Genomic DNA, 19,108 nt, shown 5'->3' with positions numbered 1-19,108 from the left:
AGAAGTAGCTTAATTCATTTTGTAAAGAAACTAGTTCCTAGGGTTTAATCACTGTAATTTAAAGCTTCAGTCCTTGCTCCTCTCTGTGAAGTTTCTCTTTTCTTCGATTTTAGTCGTTTATTAAGTTTTCCTCCCTGTGAAGTTTCTCTTTTCTTCAATTTTAGTCATTTATTAAGAGTTTTCCTCCCTGTGAAGTTTCTCCTTTCTTCGATTTTAGTCGTTTATTAAGAGTTTTCCTTCGTGTGAAGTTTCTCTTTTCTTCGATTTTAATCGTTTATTAAAAGTTTTCCTCCCTGTGAAGTTTCTCTTTTCTTCAATTTTAATGATTTATTAAGAGTTTTCCTCCCTGTGAAGTTTCTCCTTTCTTCGATTTTAGTCGTTTATTACGAGTTTTCCTTCGTGTGAAGTTTCTCTTTTCTTCCATTTTAGTCGTTTATTAAGAGATCAATTGAGCTTCCCAAAATGAATTAAGCCAAAATAAATCTTTTCCGTGCACCTGCTCTGGTTGGGGCACCGAGCAGCACCTGGCAGGAAATGCAAGTGAGTAATTCAGTTTTTAAAGACAAAGATGATCCTACCATGGTCAGTACTTAACACGTTTCATCGTTGCCACAGTATGGATTGAACCGGAATCCCTCCAAATAGAAGAAAAGTTTAACAACTATATAGTTACCATGAGTTCTACAAAATTCAAGCAATGCTAAAACTCTTCCTTTATCAATGACTAAATAAAAATCAAAGGTCAGCATAATAATATTTTCAGTTTTATTCATCTTTTAACAACGATAATTCAACTTCCCAAAATAAATTAAGCTAAAAACATCCCCAGAAATACAGAAAAAAAAAACCTAAGAAACTTACCAACAAAAAAGAAATCCTATAGAACTCAGTGGGATATTACAGAAGTAACTTTTATAGCATTTACTGCAATACCAACGCCACTATGATGGATCGTTAGAATGACAAGGCAACTTACCAAAATGCAATGTATCTGTCTGATATCAGCCTTCACATCAAGCCAGATAAGCACATTTTTTTTAAACTATAATGGTTTTCTAGATGGCTTGTTTTGAGAATATATTAAAGTATTTGAACACTTACAACAGCCTGTCAAAATAGGTATTAAAGTCACATCATGTATAACATGTTCAATATTTTGCAATCTTTTACAAAGGTCAGCATCCGCTGGTTCGCCTCAAGCCTTTTCTACGAAGAGATCCACATCAAAATATAAAGATTACAAGAAGAGGGTATTAAGATAAGCAAAATATATATATATACGGAACTACTTCAGTCGGATATTAGGGCAAATTTACAATTATTAAACGCAAGAAAAGCCTTTTCGCGTTGAAGCATATGTGAGAGTACCTAAAAAGCGATCCCATATAGAAAGTGTGGCATCATGCAACAGATAATTTATATTTTTTCATATTGCATACCTGTATAATCTTCTTATGACTATATTTCTCCTACTTTTTCTTTATTATGTCGAAACATGTCAGAATCCTTAAATACATTCTTGGACATTCCGCAGAATGACTTTCTTTTTACGAAAATCTAGGAACAAATCGCAAGTATAGCTTTCAATGTTTGCTCCTCAGATATACTCCGGTTCGAGCAATTACAAATATACCTTACCCCGGGGGGAGAGGTTCGCCGGGTTTGACCCCTCCCCATAATCTCGGTCCAACACGTAGACACATAACAAAATACACATAATTTTTTATGTTCTTTATGTAGCCCCCCCCCCTCCAACAAAAAGCCTGGATACACCCTTGTGCCATACGCTTTTAACCAAGGAGTTTTTTTACGATTCAAAAAATTCCACCTTTGGGAAACGGCTCTTCTTTTTGTAAAGGATGGCGCAAATGATGCTTTAATTACGAACAGCAGTTATCTTGACATCAGCCAGTCCATTTGGCTCAGAACGGCAAACAAAGATGTTACTTAATTTTCCCAAAACGATACATAGCTTTGTGTTTAAAAACGATAATTAGGTATGTAATATGGAAAAATATAAATTATATGTTGCATGATGCCACACTTTCTATATGGGATCGCTTTTTAGGTACTCTCACATATGTTTCAACGCGAAAAGGCTTTTCTATTGTTTAATAATTATAAAAACGATAGTTAAAAACAAAGGATAATTTCGTTTTTAACGAAAAACACCACGTGTTAATAGTCGTTTCATAGGGAGCTTACTCCACTGGTCTCCTCATCACTCACAGGCCAATATATTATTACTACACGCAACGCAAGGATCCAGCTATTCAAATCATCTGCTTTAGAAACAACAATAAACTTGAATTTAAAAAATAAAGTAAGGTCTAAATATATAAGAGAAATAGATTCAGCTATGCAAAAACCTGAATCGAAAGTAAAAAAAAATAGAAAGAAAGTAAAGTATATTTTAAGAAAAAAACAGAGCTTTAATTATTTCTGATGAGAAGATCCAACTGAAAGAAGAATAAACAGTCATCCGGGAGCGAAAGGTATAAATCTTTTTTATTTCGTGTCTCGTTCTGTGAGGCAAGTTGAAAAGCTTTGTTGATGTTCTAAGCTAAATAAATGGTTCTAAATGGTAATAGGTGCTTGCGAGGGCGCATCCAGAATGTTTTTTTTGGAGGGGGGCTTACAAAAGAAAACTTTAAAAACGCATCAAAATTTGTTTATATGCATTTTTGTTACACTTTTACGACACAGGCAAAATTTCGGGGGAGGGTAACCCTCTCCCCTCCCCTGGATACGGCCTTGGGTGCTTAGTATGATAAAAAAAAAAGACCAGAACAGAGCATTCTATTCCATCTAAAAGAACTTAGAATTGCAACTAAGACACGCGCTGTTATTCAATCTATTTTATAGGGGGGACGGGGCATCTTTGTATTTTTATTTTTTCAAATTAATTAAAACTTATACAAGGACTAAAACGGTATATTTACAAGAATTTACAATGAAAAAAGAAAGAAGTAAAACAAAACGACACAAGCTGTTCTGAAGATAGGCATTAAAGCAATATTCCTTATTATTTATGTTAGAACAAACGAGACAATGAACTGCAATAATTATAATGTAAAATTAATCTTTCGGCTAAAAAAAAAAGAGATTCAAAAACCAAAGGAGATTCGACTTACGACTAAACAAGCGAATGTCACTGAAATAAAAAGAATTTGAATGTTTAACTACTTCGACTGACAGTCACTGGAAGGTGTATATTGCGAAACCAGGCTTTTAGGCTACACTTCTACAAACTTTATTATAAAGACTACCGATGGATTTGTTTTAGATCCACTGAGCCTACCAGAAGGGTGGAAAAAAGGTGGCAAAAACTCCACAAGGAGCCTAGACTGAGAGGTCTGATTCCAATAAAAATATGGTTTCTGGTGAGGGTGAATCAGGGAAATTGGAAGGATGATTTTCCTATCAGACCCATCCTAACTTCAATACATATGCTCTTTACGAATGATAATTGGCACTGCATTTTCAGTTCTTACTTCTACTTTGTTTTTTATTATTTATTATTTTATTTTTACTATTCTTTTTCACAAACATAGAACCCGTGTAGATTAAAATTTAACTTGAACTGGCACATAATCTCTAACATTTCGCCATAGTTTTTAGTTTAGACATACGGAAACAGTCTTGTTTTGCAAAGTTAAACCGACCACGTTCTTGAATATGTGATACTGGAATTTTAAATGAGACTTAGAAAATGGTAAATGCTTAGAGAGCACTAAACTTTTTAAGTTCAGAAAACATCAGAATTTCAAGAGAAAAAACTCCAGAATAGAACGAATGTTAGAAATAGCGGTACTGGTGCATTATATCCAATACAGCGCTATAGACTGTACAATGAAATAATAATGGAAGCCCGTCAAACGGGTATTTGCAAGAGATAAATGGATTGCAAAGCATGATTGCTTATTGCGTTTACAATATTTAAACTGTTATTTTTTGGGGTTTAGGGGGGGAGGTACCTAGGTTAGGTTACTACTTAATATATGCTATGCTTCACCCCCCCCCCCTAATGTGCAAATATATAGCCCAAGTTTGTTTCTAAACTATTAAATCTTCATCCTATTTTATTTCATTAGCGTTAACCAAACTTGACTTCTTACCTGGGTTGGATATAATGGACCAGTACCGAAACAGATGTAAAACAAATGCATCAAAAATAAATTTAGGAAAATAAACAGTGTCCTACTAAGGATTTTGATAAACTACTTTGTACTACATTATAAACTACATAAAAAATTAAATTAAGTCCAATTCCAGTCGCAAACTGCAGAAATGGACCATGTCCTAAACATATGGAATTAAAAATTGCATTACTCTGGCAAATCCTAATAAAATACAACATAAGCAATAATAGCCTTAGGCATTCAATGTTCAGAGTATACTATATTCATTTTTGAATTGACCAAAGGGACAAGTTATTATCCAATTTATTATCCCAGCTAATATTTCTTCATTACTAATATAAGTTATAGCAACTTAATTTTATGATATTTTGGTTGGTCTTACAGGCTATACTATGTTTATTTTGAATTACCCAAAGAACAAGTTATTGTCCTATTTATTATTCCCGCTATTATTTCTTCATTACCAATATAAGTAAGTAATTTAATTTTATGATATTTCAGTTGGTCTTACTGGCTATACTATATACACTATTCAGGATATACTCTATTTATTTTTGAATTACCCACAAGAACAAATTATTGTTCCATTTATTATTCCGGCTATTATTTCTTCATTAGTAATATAATGTATTTTTGAATTATCCACAGGAACGAATTGTTGTCTTATTTATTGTTCCAGCTATTAACCCTTCATTAGAAATATATGATATAGTAATTTAACTTACCGATATTCTAGTTGGTGTTACTGGCTATACTGTATTCTATGTTATATGGTCTATATAGAATATTCTAACCTAAATTGGCTATACTATATTCAAGATATACTAATTTATTTTTAAATTACTTATAGAAACAGGTTATTGTCCTATTTATTATTCAAGCTATTATCCCTTTATTACTAATATAGTCATTTGATTTTATATTATAGCTGGTCTTACTGGTCTGTAATTTTTGTTTTTCATTTTAAAACTTCGCTGGTTCTTCAACCTATCCACTACCCAGTATTCTTCAGCCTATCCACTACCCAGTATTTCTTTTTCTATTCTCTGTATTTTTTCCTAATTTTCACCCTTATTTTACAATTTATTTTTTGATGAGTGTTACATAATTCTACTATTGGTTTTTCCCGAGCTTATCCTCACGGCTGTGTAATTTCAACTTTTGCACATGTTCCTTTTTTGCAGTAAGCACCTGAAATTATCTTCATTGTACGAGCTCATTAATCAAACTATATACAAATCAATGTTCACCCTACCTATTTCAAATTCCCACTAAGCAAATAAACTTGTTCTATTCATTTCAACAAGAGACTGAACAACTCATTTACAGAATTGGCGAGGCAGTGTCATAAACCAATCATAACTAGAGATTCTTCATTAGAAATCAGCTAATGGGCGTGGCCATTCTTTTTCATTGACCCATTCTTGGATATATCAGGGGACTTAATTTTAAACAAATAGATGTTGAAATAGTCACAAAGCTCGTAGCAAACTTTCATTGAGTATCGCATGAAATCGAATGTGACCCATACCTGAAAGAAAATGGTTTAAGAAAATACCCTTTTTCAATTTTATAAACACAAAAAAGAGATTGTATTACCGTACACAGGAAAACACTGAAAAAAAGTAAGAGAATATTAGAAGTAATTAGAAGTAAGGAAGTAAGAATATTTATTAAAGATATAAGAAATAAAGTAAAAAAAAAGATAAAAATAATTCAGAGAAAAAGACCAAGAATAAAAAACAAGTAAAAATACCTGAAAATAAGTTAGAGCAAGAATAACATAAGTAAGAATGAAAAATACGAATGAAGCAAATAAAGAAGTAAGAATAATACCATTCTATGAAGAAAAGAGTAATATTATCAAAATGTATAGTATTTACTAAAAAGAGGCTGAATTATCATAGACAGAAAAGTACTGAACTGGAATAAAGAAGTAAGATGATATTTATTAAAGATATAAGGGTACTTGTATATTATATGGTACACACTCGATAATTTGGATCTATAGATCAGACAATAACCGGTTTAAACCTGTCAGTATTTAAAGAAAATTAGCTTAGGAGTAGAAATCACGTTGTAGGTATATTTTTATTAAATATTTAATATATAGAGAGGGTATTTGGTTGGGTTAGGTATTCAATGTAATGCGTTCTGTGCGGCCCCCTACCATAATTCTTTATTGTAGTTTTCATAATTTTCTTACTAAAGTGCTGTATTTTCATCGTATTTTTTGTATATTTCAGTAGAATTAACCTAACTTCACTTCTCGAGTGTGTACCATATAATACGTAAGTACCGATGTAAGATATAAAGCAAAAAAAAGGATCGAAATAATTAAGAGAAATAGATCAAGAATAAAAAGTAAGAGAACGTAAAAATAAAAATGAAGTAAATAAAGAATGAAGAATAATACCATTCTAAGAAGAAAAGAGGTGAACATCCACACTCTTTAACAAATTAAATAAAAAAAAAACAAGGTTTTAACTGAAAGTAAGGAGCGACATTAGAACTTAAATCGAATAGAAATTATTCCGTATACGAAATGGGCTGTCCCCTCCTCAACGCCTCGCTCTTTACGCTCTAGTTTTTATTGTCTAAAAAAGTAGAGTTGGGACAAAGTCAAACTTTAGCATAAAGAGCGAGGCGTTGAGGAGGGGACAGGCCTTTCATATACGGATTTATTTCTATTCGTTTCAAGTTTTAATGTCACTCCTTACTTTCAGTTAAAAACAAATATTTTTTTATTCAATTTCTGAACGTTTTTCAACTAATACAGGTTCGAATTTGGCTCACCAATTTTGGCAGATTTATTCCGTATATGAAGGGTTGCCCCTCCTCAATACCTTGCTCTGTACGCTAAAGGTGTTAGCACTTTTAAAAAAGCTTCCTATTATAATTAAACGGCTTCCCTGTTTCAGTAGCCGTTCTTAAGAAATTGGGACAAACAGTCAAACTTTAGTGTAAACAGCAAGGTATTTAGGAGAGGGCAACCCTTAATATACAGAATAATTTCTGTACGTTTCGAGTTTTAATGTTGATCCTTACTTTCAGTAAAAAAAAAAAAATAGATTTGTAAAAAAATGTAATTTCTGATCGTTTGTCAAATAATGCCGGCAAATCTGGCTCACCCTACATGAAATATACCCACCATCACGGACATCTCCACATATAAAATTTGTCATAGAGAGTAAGACAATTAAAAAGAATTAAGACAATTAAAATGAGTAAGACATTTAAAAAGAATTTCGTATAGTAATTATGTCAAGTCCCCCCCCCCACCACCCGTGTAGCATTTCCCCTGAAAAATTCACCCCCTCAAGAAATTGCCCTCCCCCAAAAATATTCTTCCTATAGAAATCACCCCAACTACCCCCCCCCCCAAGTCTATAATTTCCCAATAACAAGTACTATACGTAAAGAATGGGCAAATTTAATGACTTACAGGCCTGTCCCTAGGGACTGTGGGGGGTTATTTTACACCTAAGGACATAGTTATTTGCTCTTTCAACTATACTGAACAAAATGGCTATCTCAAAATTTTGATCAGAAAACTTTGGTGAAAAAATGTTTCGTGGGAGGGGGGCCAGTTGCCCTCCAATGCTTTTTGTATCTTAAAAAGGCACTAGACCTTTTAATTTCTGTTCAAATGCACCCTCTTCCGATCTTCTATAATACGATCACCCCTTAAAAAAAAAAAAAAAAAAAAAAAAAAAAACGAAAAAAAAAAAAACACCCATCCATGATCTGTCTTCTGGCAAAAATAGCAAAATTCCACATTTTTGCAGATAGGGGCTTAAAACTTCTACAAGAGAGTTCTTCGGTACGCTGAATATGATGGCTTGATTTTCATTAAGATTCCTTGAATTTTAGAGGGTGTTTTTCCCGCAATTCAAAAATCAGACAAATTTTCTCAGGCGCGTTACTTTTGATGTGTAGAACTAATCTTGATGAATCTTATATATTTGGAACCAGTATAATAAGCTGATTCTTTTGATGTATCTACTGATATTGAAATTCCGTTTTTGAGAGTTTCGGTTACTATTAAGCCGTGTCGCTCCTTACTAACAATTCGTTACCACGAACTGTTTAAATGGTATATTTTATAAGAATGGCATTCGTATAACGGTGTACGAATGGTATTCGCGTAAGGGTATACGAATTCTTTGCTCTATAAGTAACACCAACTCGTACAGACTCTATAGCCTTGAATCGAGCGTTACAATCAAGCCACACTATGGCTCCAGGAATTTTCAGAGGACCCCAACCCTGGATAAAAAAAATCCTTTAACGAAAAAACTGTTTTGAAGTTCATTCAAAAGATGGACAATAAAACACAGCAGGGACATAAGAGGTTGTATCCTAAAAATGAACTTTTTTCGGTTTTACGAAAAAAGTTTCGGTTATAGCAGCACCTCCCTTTTACATAAAGACTGTTTGTTACGGCCTTGTATCCAAACAGATAAGTCATCACTGATCTTCTCCTTTTTTTGTATGACGCCGTTGAAAGTTTTACATATCTAAAAATTCAGTTTGCGTGTCAAACCGAAAGAACAGAACCTTTTTGAAAGGATTTTGGACAGACAAACAGTCTGGCTGAGTCTTCTTGCATTGGATGATAGGATATTTGTCTTCTGAGTAACAATGTTCCTCTATGATATTACTAAATTTTAAAATTATTTTAAAACTAATTTAATTTCTAAACTAAGAAATTAAGTTTAAAATCATGCTCCCAAATTGTTTCGTTTTTATATGTCTACCCACTTAACCTAAGTAAAATTCCCGTCTAAACCTGTCTACCTGTAAACCTTTAACCAGTAAAGCCTGTCTAAATCCACGACCGTTATTCACAACAGGTGTTAAAATCAGACCAAACTAAGGATATGTCTATTTTTTGCTCTATAAATGAACTTTTTTCAGTTTTACACCCCTCCCTAAAAAAAACATGAGAGGTTGAAAAATGTGTATTTTATGTTAAACAGACAGAATTAGGTAAAATAATATATAATACGTAATAATAAAAATGTGACAGTGTAAAATACATAAAATAAAATCTTACAAGAGAACTGAAAACCTAATATTGTGTTTCAGTCTTTTAACTGTAACTATTGACAAGTTGTTTATATTGAAGAATCAAAAGTATGATAAAAGGAAAATAATGAACTTGATCTTGGGTTTTGTTCGGATTAACTGCATCATTATGCAGTTGACGAAATCACGAGAAAATGACTCAGAATGAATTGAACTCGTAACTCGCTCCCAGAGGGAACCAGTTTGCAGCGTTGCTAGTTTGTATCAGTGATAAACGTCGTCCTTTCAGAGTTTGAAGAGAAACTAAGTACAACAACAACCTGTCATTTCTTCTGAAATATGTTAACGAAAATTCCCGATCAGTTCCCAATTCCGTGGGACCATAATTAAACATTTTTAAAACCAAAGCACTGTTTAGTCTTCAAATCAACATCTTTCGCTTTAATCACCTGAGGAGATTTTTTATGTCCTCCTTCACTATACCGTTCGCTCTTTTAGTGCTCATGTTGAGTAGTGCTCATGTAAAGTAGTGCTCATGTTAAGTAGTGCTCATGTTAAGTAGTGCTCATGTTAAGTAGTGCTCTTTTAGTGCTCATGTAATTCACCACTCAAAGGCGAATTGTAAGAAATATTTTCTTATCTAAAGACGTCAATTTGTTTGTTTTTTTCAGCGTTACAACTGAAACTGTTTTACCTCATACACCCATTTTAGACTATGCTTGTCCTCACTTCAATAACACAGGTCACTTAAGCGAAAACTTTAGTCATTTGTTGTCGACTCCCTATTCCCTATCCCTATTTCTCCCTATTCCAATAAACTATCCAAATACGAAAAATCCCTTCTTTATTCTTAAACAGACAAATCACAACTAACAAAATGAATCACACCAAAAATCATTATAGTTCAGTTCAGTCATCTCGACACTCGATGACGTAATAACACGTATACAAAAAGGCTTCACACGAAAAAGGATTAACTATACGTTATTATATAGTCCATTCATGACAATCTTAACAAAAAAGAATTAAAAAGAATCCAGATTAATTATTTTAGATTTTGGTAATTTTTGTTGTTTGTTCCTCCTTGGACAAAAAACCGGGTTCTTATTAAAAAATTTCTTCTTCCTGATATTACAGTAAATTGGAAGTAGTAGACAGAAGGCTTTCAAATACCGCATGTACCCGCATTTTCCCTCACCACCGCCTTATCAGGTTTTTCTGTTGTTCTAAGCAAAATATTCCTAAGCTTTGAGTTCATTTAAACAGTAATTGAAAAGAACAGTTTTTTTAGGGGTATTTGCTGTCGTTGTTAAAGTAGAACTTTTCCAAAGTTATTGAAGTAATCGAAGATTTTCCTATAAGGGGGGGGGGGGCAACTGGCCAGCGAAGTTGGTCCATTTTCTCTGATTTGGTCCAAAATTTAGCCAACACTCCTCTTTGACTATTTTCAAAAGGACAAACAGTTTTTTAAGGGACACTGCCCGTCCTTATACCCTTAGCTAGATATAAACTTAATAGGTATTTCATAAGAAATTTCTATTCATATATTTCATCATTTTGTGAGCATAAATAGGAGGCACACCCGAAACACACTTTAACTTGAGGGCCATAAAACCTCAATAAGAAAGGAGGGGGAGATGGAAGCATCAAGGCCACTTCAAGATCGCACTCCAAGATAAGAGATACAAAAGGGAGTAGGCTGGTTCTCTTATTTTTGTTTCTTTTCTAAGTGGTATTCTTACATCTTAAAAAAAAATTCATAAATAAATCCCTTTTTCTGAAGAATAAAACAGAAAAGACTTACCATACAAAGCCAAAGAACGTAATACTCTGGGAAGAATTTGTCAAAATACTGATTGAGGAAAACAAACAAGGGTCCAATCATAGACGAGTCCAAGTAGTTCAGCTCACTTTTGGACATATGGGCAATCTAAAAATGTAGGTGCATTAAATAGAGAATTCAAGTGAATCAAATTCAGAAAAAAAGAAGAAAAACGCAGGTTTGAAGATCCAGGCTCGAAAACCGAATTGAATCGTTTTGGTTGTATTTCTAATAAACGAGTAGGCAACTGTAACGTCTACTTGGTATATTTAATTTTGGAAGGTTTAGGGAAAGGAGTGAGTGAGGATAGGAATATTTTGGAAAGAGCAGGGGCACAACTACGTATTCGAGCGCCTGAAAAAATTCAAAGAACTATCCGCTCCCTCTCCCCTGGTCAAAACATGGTAGCTACGAGTAATTTTTAACGGTTTCTTCAAATAACACAGACCTAAGAATTAGCAGGTAGGTATTATAATGCAAGGAGAATTAGAAAAAACAACATTGTGATAGTTGAATAATTCCCAAAATCACGTACCTTAGAAATATCAAAAACAAGATGTTTGATACGGAGTTCTGTTAAAATTTGTTAGTACCTCCAAAACTAGCTGATCTGGAGGAACAGTTGAGAACTGGAGCTGTTGAAGAATTTCAAAATACTCCCCCCCTTGTGAGGGGGGGGGAGAAGGATCCATACACTCTGGGTGATAATTCTGGGTAAATAACACTCTGAGTCCAGGCTCAGACATCGACGGCACAGTACCTTCATATCCCTTCCCCACTCTTGGGTACACCTTGTCAGCTGTTGGACTCTTCCTTTCCCATAATGTCCCCTAGCTTAAGATTAGATGCATAGTAAATCCCCAGCCAGTATCTAATCCCAGCTGAAAATTTTTCTACCAGACATCTCCTTGTTTCCCTTATCCTCTTAATCACAATGAATAATTTTTAACAATCCCGCCGAGTAACACCTAAAGAACTACCATCAAGAATTAGAATCAGAGGGAGTTTTGTAAAAAAAAAAGGGTAGTTGGTGCAATATTATGACGGTCATGGTATTCCATAAATTACATCCCTTACAAGATTATCTGAATATTTCTATAAAAACAACATTCCCATACGGAGGTCTATTAAATGTACGACACAAAATTGGTAGGTCTGGAAATTATGTCTTTGAGGAATATAGAAAGGGTGATCATATAAACTTTGGAGGGGGCACATTGGATTGGTAATCAGAAGCTCTAGTGGCATTTTTACGACCTTCAGAACTGGCTTTGAACTCCTGAAGTCACCAAGAAATTCCGTTTTAACTTGGAACTCTTCGGAATGAAGAACATAAATTATCATATTCCATTTCAATTTATCCAAAAGCCTTGCTTTGATAGGGTAGAAATCACACGGCGTAAGAATTTCAACATGCATGCTCACTACAATCAAAACTATATTCTTGTAATGCCTTTGTTTGCATCTGTTTAATAAATAAAATAATCGAATTTTACAAGTTTCAATTAGCATTTCCTGATCAATTGAATTCTTAAGCTTCAAAAAAGGAAAACAAATATTTTAGAAAAATTGCAAATAATAAGCCATTTACACGTATTTTAGAATAGGAAAGTTGCTTTACAATCTTGAACGAAAACGGACAAAAAGTACATTAAACTTGTTACCCTTCGTGACATTCTGATCTGTTTCCACTTATTAACATCCTGGGGAACAGACAGTTGTGTTTAGAATGGCGTAAAATTACCCTTACTTTGGTATACCACTACTTTTAAGTTTTCTTATTTACTCTTAAGTTTTCAACGGTCTTAGCCAATGTCGCCAATTATTTGACTTAGGGCAGAGGTCAGTGGTGTGACTGTGTAAGCTCAGCCAGAGTCGACCCCGCTCTAAATGAGTACCTGGAGAAATCTATGGTAGGTAAACAGGAAGGGTGTGCGAAAGCACAGGATGGTTGGTCTCCAGCCTCCTTTTACACTTCCTGGCTGAAGGGCCATGAAATGGAGATAAGAACCACCTGTTTGGATTATTAAGTCCTGTGCCATCTCTTCTCTCTATTACTCTGAAGATGTAGCCAAAAATATATTATTAGGGATAATTCCTTAAAACAAGGCTATTCTAAGGGGGTTGCCGGGTCAAATCGTCAACACGTTAATTAAATTTCTTGAGCAAGCTTCCACCAAATTCAATAAAATATTAGACTTTGTAAGTTGCGCAAGTTGATTAGGACAAAAATAATTTTGATTCTTACAAAATAAAAGTTTCTACCTCAAATTTTTGCACCACTTACATCGTGTCATCCTAAACAGCCATCTGGTTCACATATGTCTTAGAGCCAACCCTCCATTCTCCACCTTATTTGCCTGCTCCCATATTCCAGCAACGGCTCAATAATTATGGCATAGTTTAGTTATCTTTTACAGCAGCATTGGCATATATTTTTTACGAATTTGGGACAAGATAAAATTGATTTTTAAGTTGGCGTTAATCACAACTGAATGCTGAATTTTCACTTAATAGTCAAAAATATACTTTAAGGTAAAAAAATGAACAAACTAAAACAGATCAAGAGGTTCGCAACACTAAGAAAAGTCGCTGAAAAAAAACGAAAAAAAAAAACGGAAAATTAACAATCAGTATTGAATATCATCCAATGAGGAAGGGGAAGTGTCGGTTAAATAAATTCCGATGAAACATGTATGGATGCATTACGCGCTAAAAATGGCGATGGAAGATCTATTCACTTGTATTTTATACTGAATATAACAATCTTAAAAATCTGAAACAGTCAAAATTTACATGATGAAAATCTATCTTCAAAATTCTACAAAACGAACATTAAGTGTACACAACAATATAAAAAAAAGACAATAGATATTAATACAATAAAAGAGCCTAAAAGAACATAAGGAAAAAAGGGGAATGGCCGAGGACAGGACTTCCTTATGAAAGACTGTAGATTCGCATATTTCTATAGCTCTGGATTCTGTACTGGACGGGTGTAAGCTAAGAAACATTAAGCACATTTTCCCTTGGAAAATTAATTTTAGCTGAATCGCAAGGGTCGAAAAAAGCAAATGAGTGCGAGCGTTCATTGTGGCAAAAATATGAGCGCTATATTTTAAACCTTTCTTTTACTTTAGCAATGCCAGGCTCATTGAATAAATAAGTATAGGGTAGTAAATATCTCTTAAAAATGACAGGACAGACATGCTAAAAAACAGTATTAATAGAGGCATTACAATTCAATTCAATTTTATTACAAAATGATATAACACATAACATCAATCCAAGTGGCTACCCAAAGAAAGAAATAAAAGCACTTGATACTGGGTGACCACATATATAACAATCACTTAACAAACAAATATCTTAACAAACAAAAAAAAAAAAAAAAAATGGAAATAAATAATAATAAATAAACAACCAAATTATGACCAATCTCTAATCATAAAAAAAAATAATAAAAAAAATCCTCTATGAACCAAGACCCAAAAGTAAATTTTTCATTTTTCTTTTTTAAACAAACCAAGGTGCTCCACCAAACTGGAAGAGAATTCTAAACCTTAGGACCTATATACCTGACAGAAAAACCTGCTCTAGTTCAACTTCTGTATTCAGTGACTAGATTGTCAGCATTGCGGGTACTATATCTATGAAGTGATTTATTTTCTCTGTAAAAACCATGAAATACAATTCCAACATTATTACGAGAACATTCCTGCTTGGTAGTTAGGAAGTTGCCCGACCTTTAAGTTTATTATAACATGCCTCAGTGGCATTGACTTTTTCTAAGTATCCACCAATAAGTCGTATAGCTTTGTTATGAAGAATTTGTACTCGTTTGAAGTTTGAATAAAAGTTGCTTGACCACAACACACATCCATATGAAGTGTATGGGTGGACTAAAGCATTATATAAAAGTAATAAAATTTGTGGTGTTAAAAAATTCTTAAAATTTCGAATTGCTCCAACTCCTTGTGCGACTTTCGTTGCAATAACATCACTATGTCGTTTCCACGAAAGATTGCAATCCAGGTAGAAACCAAGGTGTCGCGCTTCGTGCACTTGTCTCACTGGCTCCTTTGCAAACAAAATTTTTCCATTAATGTCCTTGGGCTCACGAAGTGTGGAGATGTGGCAATTTATTATATGTGCAAATCTAATTCAAATATTAGCTTAAAATGTTAAAAACAACAGATACATTACTAAACAATACAGGTAATTCCCTTGAACTGTATTTGAAATCTTTTTAGGATTAAGACCATTCTGAGATGAGATAAATCTTCAGATAATAATCATACCTCGTGGTACCATTTTCAACAAAGAGAATCAAGCTACCAACTCTAGCTTAAACAGATATAGAATGTGAATCTTACAGTCTATAATGCTACTATGTGTTACTAAGAGAAAATGGAATCATTTTTATTTGAAAAAGTAGTTGGTATATGGTTTCTTAAACAAAGAGCAGAAAAAGAACAGAAAACCCAGCTTTATTCTGCGACAAAGAGCAGAAAAAAGAAATATAAAGTGTGCTTTTGTTTTTTAGTTTTGAAAATTTTACGCTCTTAAACTTTTACACCTAGAACACTTACTCATTGGCTCTCGTCACGCCAAGGCAATACCACAAAAACTAAAGGTATGTGAGGGTATGTGTGTTATATGTGGATGCCGTTAGGATAGTTTACCTACAAGCCACCCTGTGAAAGAATGTCCTTACCGACCATGTGAAGAAATGGATCCCTAAGGGTAAGGTATTTCCATGCCCTTCCTAAAGGGAATGGTACTTCCAAAAGGGTACAGCACACACCATTACGGGAATATACAATGACTACACATAGCTGTATCGACATAATAGCAGTGATAAAAAAAAGTTGAATGTAACTCTTACCACAAGTTTATTAGTAACTTTAGCTGCAACGAGTCCAAAAGCTAAAACATACAAGGCAGCATGGCTTTCATACAGCTCCGGGGATTTCCCAGCAATGACATAGGCAGGAACAAGGACCATGCATATGGGTATGGCAGGTGAGAGAACGCTTGTGCCCTAGATAAAACAAATAATATTAGAGCATAAAAACAGGGTCTGAAATTGGTCCTAGAAGAAAAATATAGATGATATTTTTAAATTTGAAGATACAAAAACTACCAGGCAAACTAACTTAATGGCTTACGAAATGTCAATTCTGCAGACTAATCAGTACATCTATTAAGTGACTATATTGCAATTTTTCAACGTAAGTAAAATTAGAATACAAAATCTTCGCACGACAATTTACAGAGCAAAGCTGGTTTCTAGCAAGAAATATTAAAAACGATTAGTTAAAGTATAGTTGAACTAGCAAAACTTCCACCACTGGCTTTTTGTGCATCAAAAAGTCTTCATTTAAGCCCAACACCTTTTTTTTTTTTTTTTTAAACCTGGCCACATTTTAAGCAGAAAGAAGTTGCATTTACAGTCGTAAAAAGTCCATTTGAAAAAAGTTTTACTATTGAGTATCATTAACTGATCCAGCAAAAGAAACCTCTGCAAAAATCCGTTGTCAAAACAAATCTTAAAAGTATCTTGGCAGCAGCAATGTAGATTGGCTTCTCGAAAAGTCACGTTCTAGCATCAGGTCAATCAAACTTCCCGCCATCCATCATTCTTAATACAATCTTTCAGTTCCCATGCAACTGAACCATCGAAGCAAGTTTGAGTTTCTAATCAGCGTTAGTTCAGACTTATTCATATGCCATTGGTTGATTCAAACAGGGGGTCGAAGTTGAATGGGTGTTGAGTTACGCGAGAATTAAGTTGAACGGAGGTTGAATTGCATGAAGGTTTTGAATTGTAGAATGCATTTAAACGGGAGTTAAATTGAACAAGGTTTCAGGTATGAGTTGAACGCGGTTAGGTTAAACAGGGGGTTTAATTACACACACTCAATCTTTCAAGAGCGGTACTCTTTCAGGGCCCTACATCTACTCCTGAGAGCTTGATGGATAAAGGATATTCGAAATATGACTTCTCCGGAAGCCCCTCTGCCTCAGTATTTTATAAAGTTGCCATGATTATTGTTGACGAATGCACAAAAAAAAATCTAAAAATAACCTCAATAGCCACATTTTTTTTTTGTTCACAAAAGAAAGTATGCCCAGACGTCCCCCTGTCCCAACACTTTTTCTAGGCATAGGTCCTCTTTTTGCTGGCTAATTCAATCTTAATTTTTCCTTGTTTTATTTCAACATGCTATAACAAAGATAAGGAGCCAAAGAGAGAGAGAGAAAGGAAGTGAGAGAGATAGATGGCAAAGAGATAGAGCGAGAGATAGACGATACAAACAGAAGGAAAGAAGGAACGAAAGACTGAGTTCGGAAAACCTTCGTATATTATAGCATTCTTTTTTGCCTATTTGATTAATTTAACTTTTTCTATAACTGTTACTAAGGGCTGTAAAAAGCCAAGTTACAGGATCTAACGGATATCAGATTTAAGTTATCTCATTTCATAAACTACATCTTTGAATTTTATGATTTGATCTAGGTTACTAAATTCACGACCTTGAATTAAATGATATCAGATCTATTCAACCTTAAATTTAAAATGAAGTCGTCAAGTGAAATCACATTTTCTCATTTCAACATAATAAAAATGTGTGTCGTATTACACGTGAAATAAGACATCACAATTAAACATACTATTAATAGGTCAAATTTTAGACCATTTGGCACCTGCATTATCAAATAAACTAGCTTGCCACTAGATGCTTAGAAAGTCACTCATTAGCAATGAATAAAAAAACAATAAGAAAACTTAAAGACAAGTTAATTAACCATAGATTGTGAATGATTGGATTTATTTTGCATGTGCTTGTTTTCCAATTACGCCTTTTAAAGTTTAATCAGTATTTTATTTTCCCTTGTACAACTGTCCCGATAAAAAAAAAAAAAAAAAAAAAAAAAAAAAAAAAAAAAAAAGATAGCGCAGTGGATGAAGGTGTGCCTAGAAACTTCGGGAACTATTATTAAAACGCTCTTTTTTTAATCTTTTTAAGTAATCTTTTTAAAGTAACAATCTTTTTAATGTAACCCATTAAAAGTTTGTTGCAAGGCGCTCAAGGACTGGCAGCCGCTGTGATATTTATATATCAAGAAACTAACACAGATTCGTGCAGCTGTTTTAGCCGCAGGAGGCTTTATGCAGCGAGGAATTGTTGCATGTCTATATATGTAGATAGTCTCATGTCCAGGCAAGTTTCATATGTCAAAAATTCAATTCACTCTAAACTGACTATTTAAGTATCGATATTTACGCTATTATTGATTTACCAGTTCAACGAGGATTTTCAGAAGATTATGTAGTTCCTAAACTGAACTACTTTGCTGAAGACATCTTATTCTGAAAAAGCGATCCCATCAATCTGATTAAGGATAATATCAAAAGATTAATATAAAAAAAAAGGTGAAAGATGCCTAATCGGGATGACCCCCCTCCTTAAATTCCAAAACCGAGTGACAAAAGTTATACAAATCTTCAAAATAATGAGCTTCATTCTGGGAATAAATTTCTATAGAAACTTCCTCTTCTTCTTCTTGTTTGATTATTTGGAGACGTCAATGCATAATCTCTATGCAATTCAAGGACCCACAACAGCAGAAATCAATCCCTTGTGACAAGGAACCACAAACAATTAGCAGTGAGGCGAAGTGAACACCCATTTTCCATTGATAAAACTATGAAGTTAAGTCACAGGCGCTTGAGTTTTGACTTGGCTCTGGTCCAGTTCATTTATGAAAACTTGGAGTTGAAAGTGCTGTCAACTTGCTGGCCTGTTTTAACAGAAATTTCTACTTGAAAGTAGAAACAAATGGCTTGAAGAAACGAACCTTGGCAGAAGATTTTCAGATAGTCTTTGAAGAAACAGACTATGTATCTCCACTTCAGCTCTCACAGTTGGACGCTCTGACTCAAGTTCAAGTGAAACAACACTTTTCAGTACCATACAAGAAATATACGCAACTTTCCAATATGTAAAGTCACCTTAAAGAGATAAGTTTAGAAATGGATGGAACCCTTGAGAAGTATGAGACCATGAAAACCTGGTTGCAGCCACTGAAAGCAGTCAAAGTAACT

The 19,108-nt window shown here is 34.0% G+C and overlaps 1 protein-coding gene across 4 annotated transcripts in view; it reads right to left on the bottom strand.

Annotated features, from left to right (window-relative positions):
• Positions 1-757: 757 nt before the first annotated feature.
• LOC148954841 (cholinephosphotransferase 1-like) overlaps positions 758-19,108 on the bottom strand; it is a 53,264-nt gene continuing 34,913 nt past the window's right edge. For all 4 annotated transcript variants that reach the window (XM_089098869.1, XM_089098889.1, XM_089098881.1 and 1 more), the window contains 3 exons: positions 15,884-16,039; positions 10,978-11,103; positions 758-5,673 (listed from right to left, as the gene is read on the bottom strand). In XM_089098869.1, coding sequence (XP_088954995.1) covers positions 5,530-5,673; positions 10,978-11,103; positions 15,884-16,039 — 426 coding nt within the window. In that variant the 3' untranslated portion in view covers positions 758-5,529. The remainder of the gene's footprint in view (positions 5,674-10,977; positions 11,104-15,883; positions 16,040-19,108) is intronic.

This window comes from Artemia sp. Qi Xiang Cuo, chromosome 2 (genome assembly GCF_049724085.1).
Source record: "Artemia sp. Qi Xiang Cuo chromosome 2, ASM4972408v1, whole genome shotgun sequence".
In the NCBI taxonomy this organism is placed as follows: Eukaryota; Metazoa; Arthropoda; class Branchiopoda; order Anostraca; family Artemiidae; genus Artemia; species Artemia sp. Qi Xiang Cuo.
Note: the sequence above shows the minus strand (reverse complement) of the source record. Positions and strands in the feature narration are given on the sequence as shown.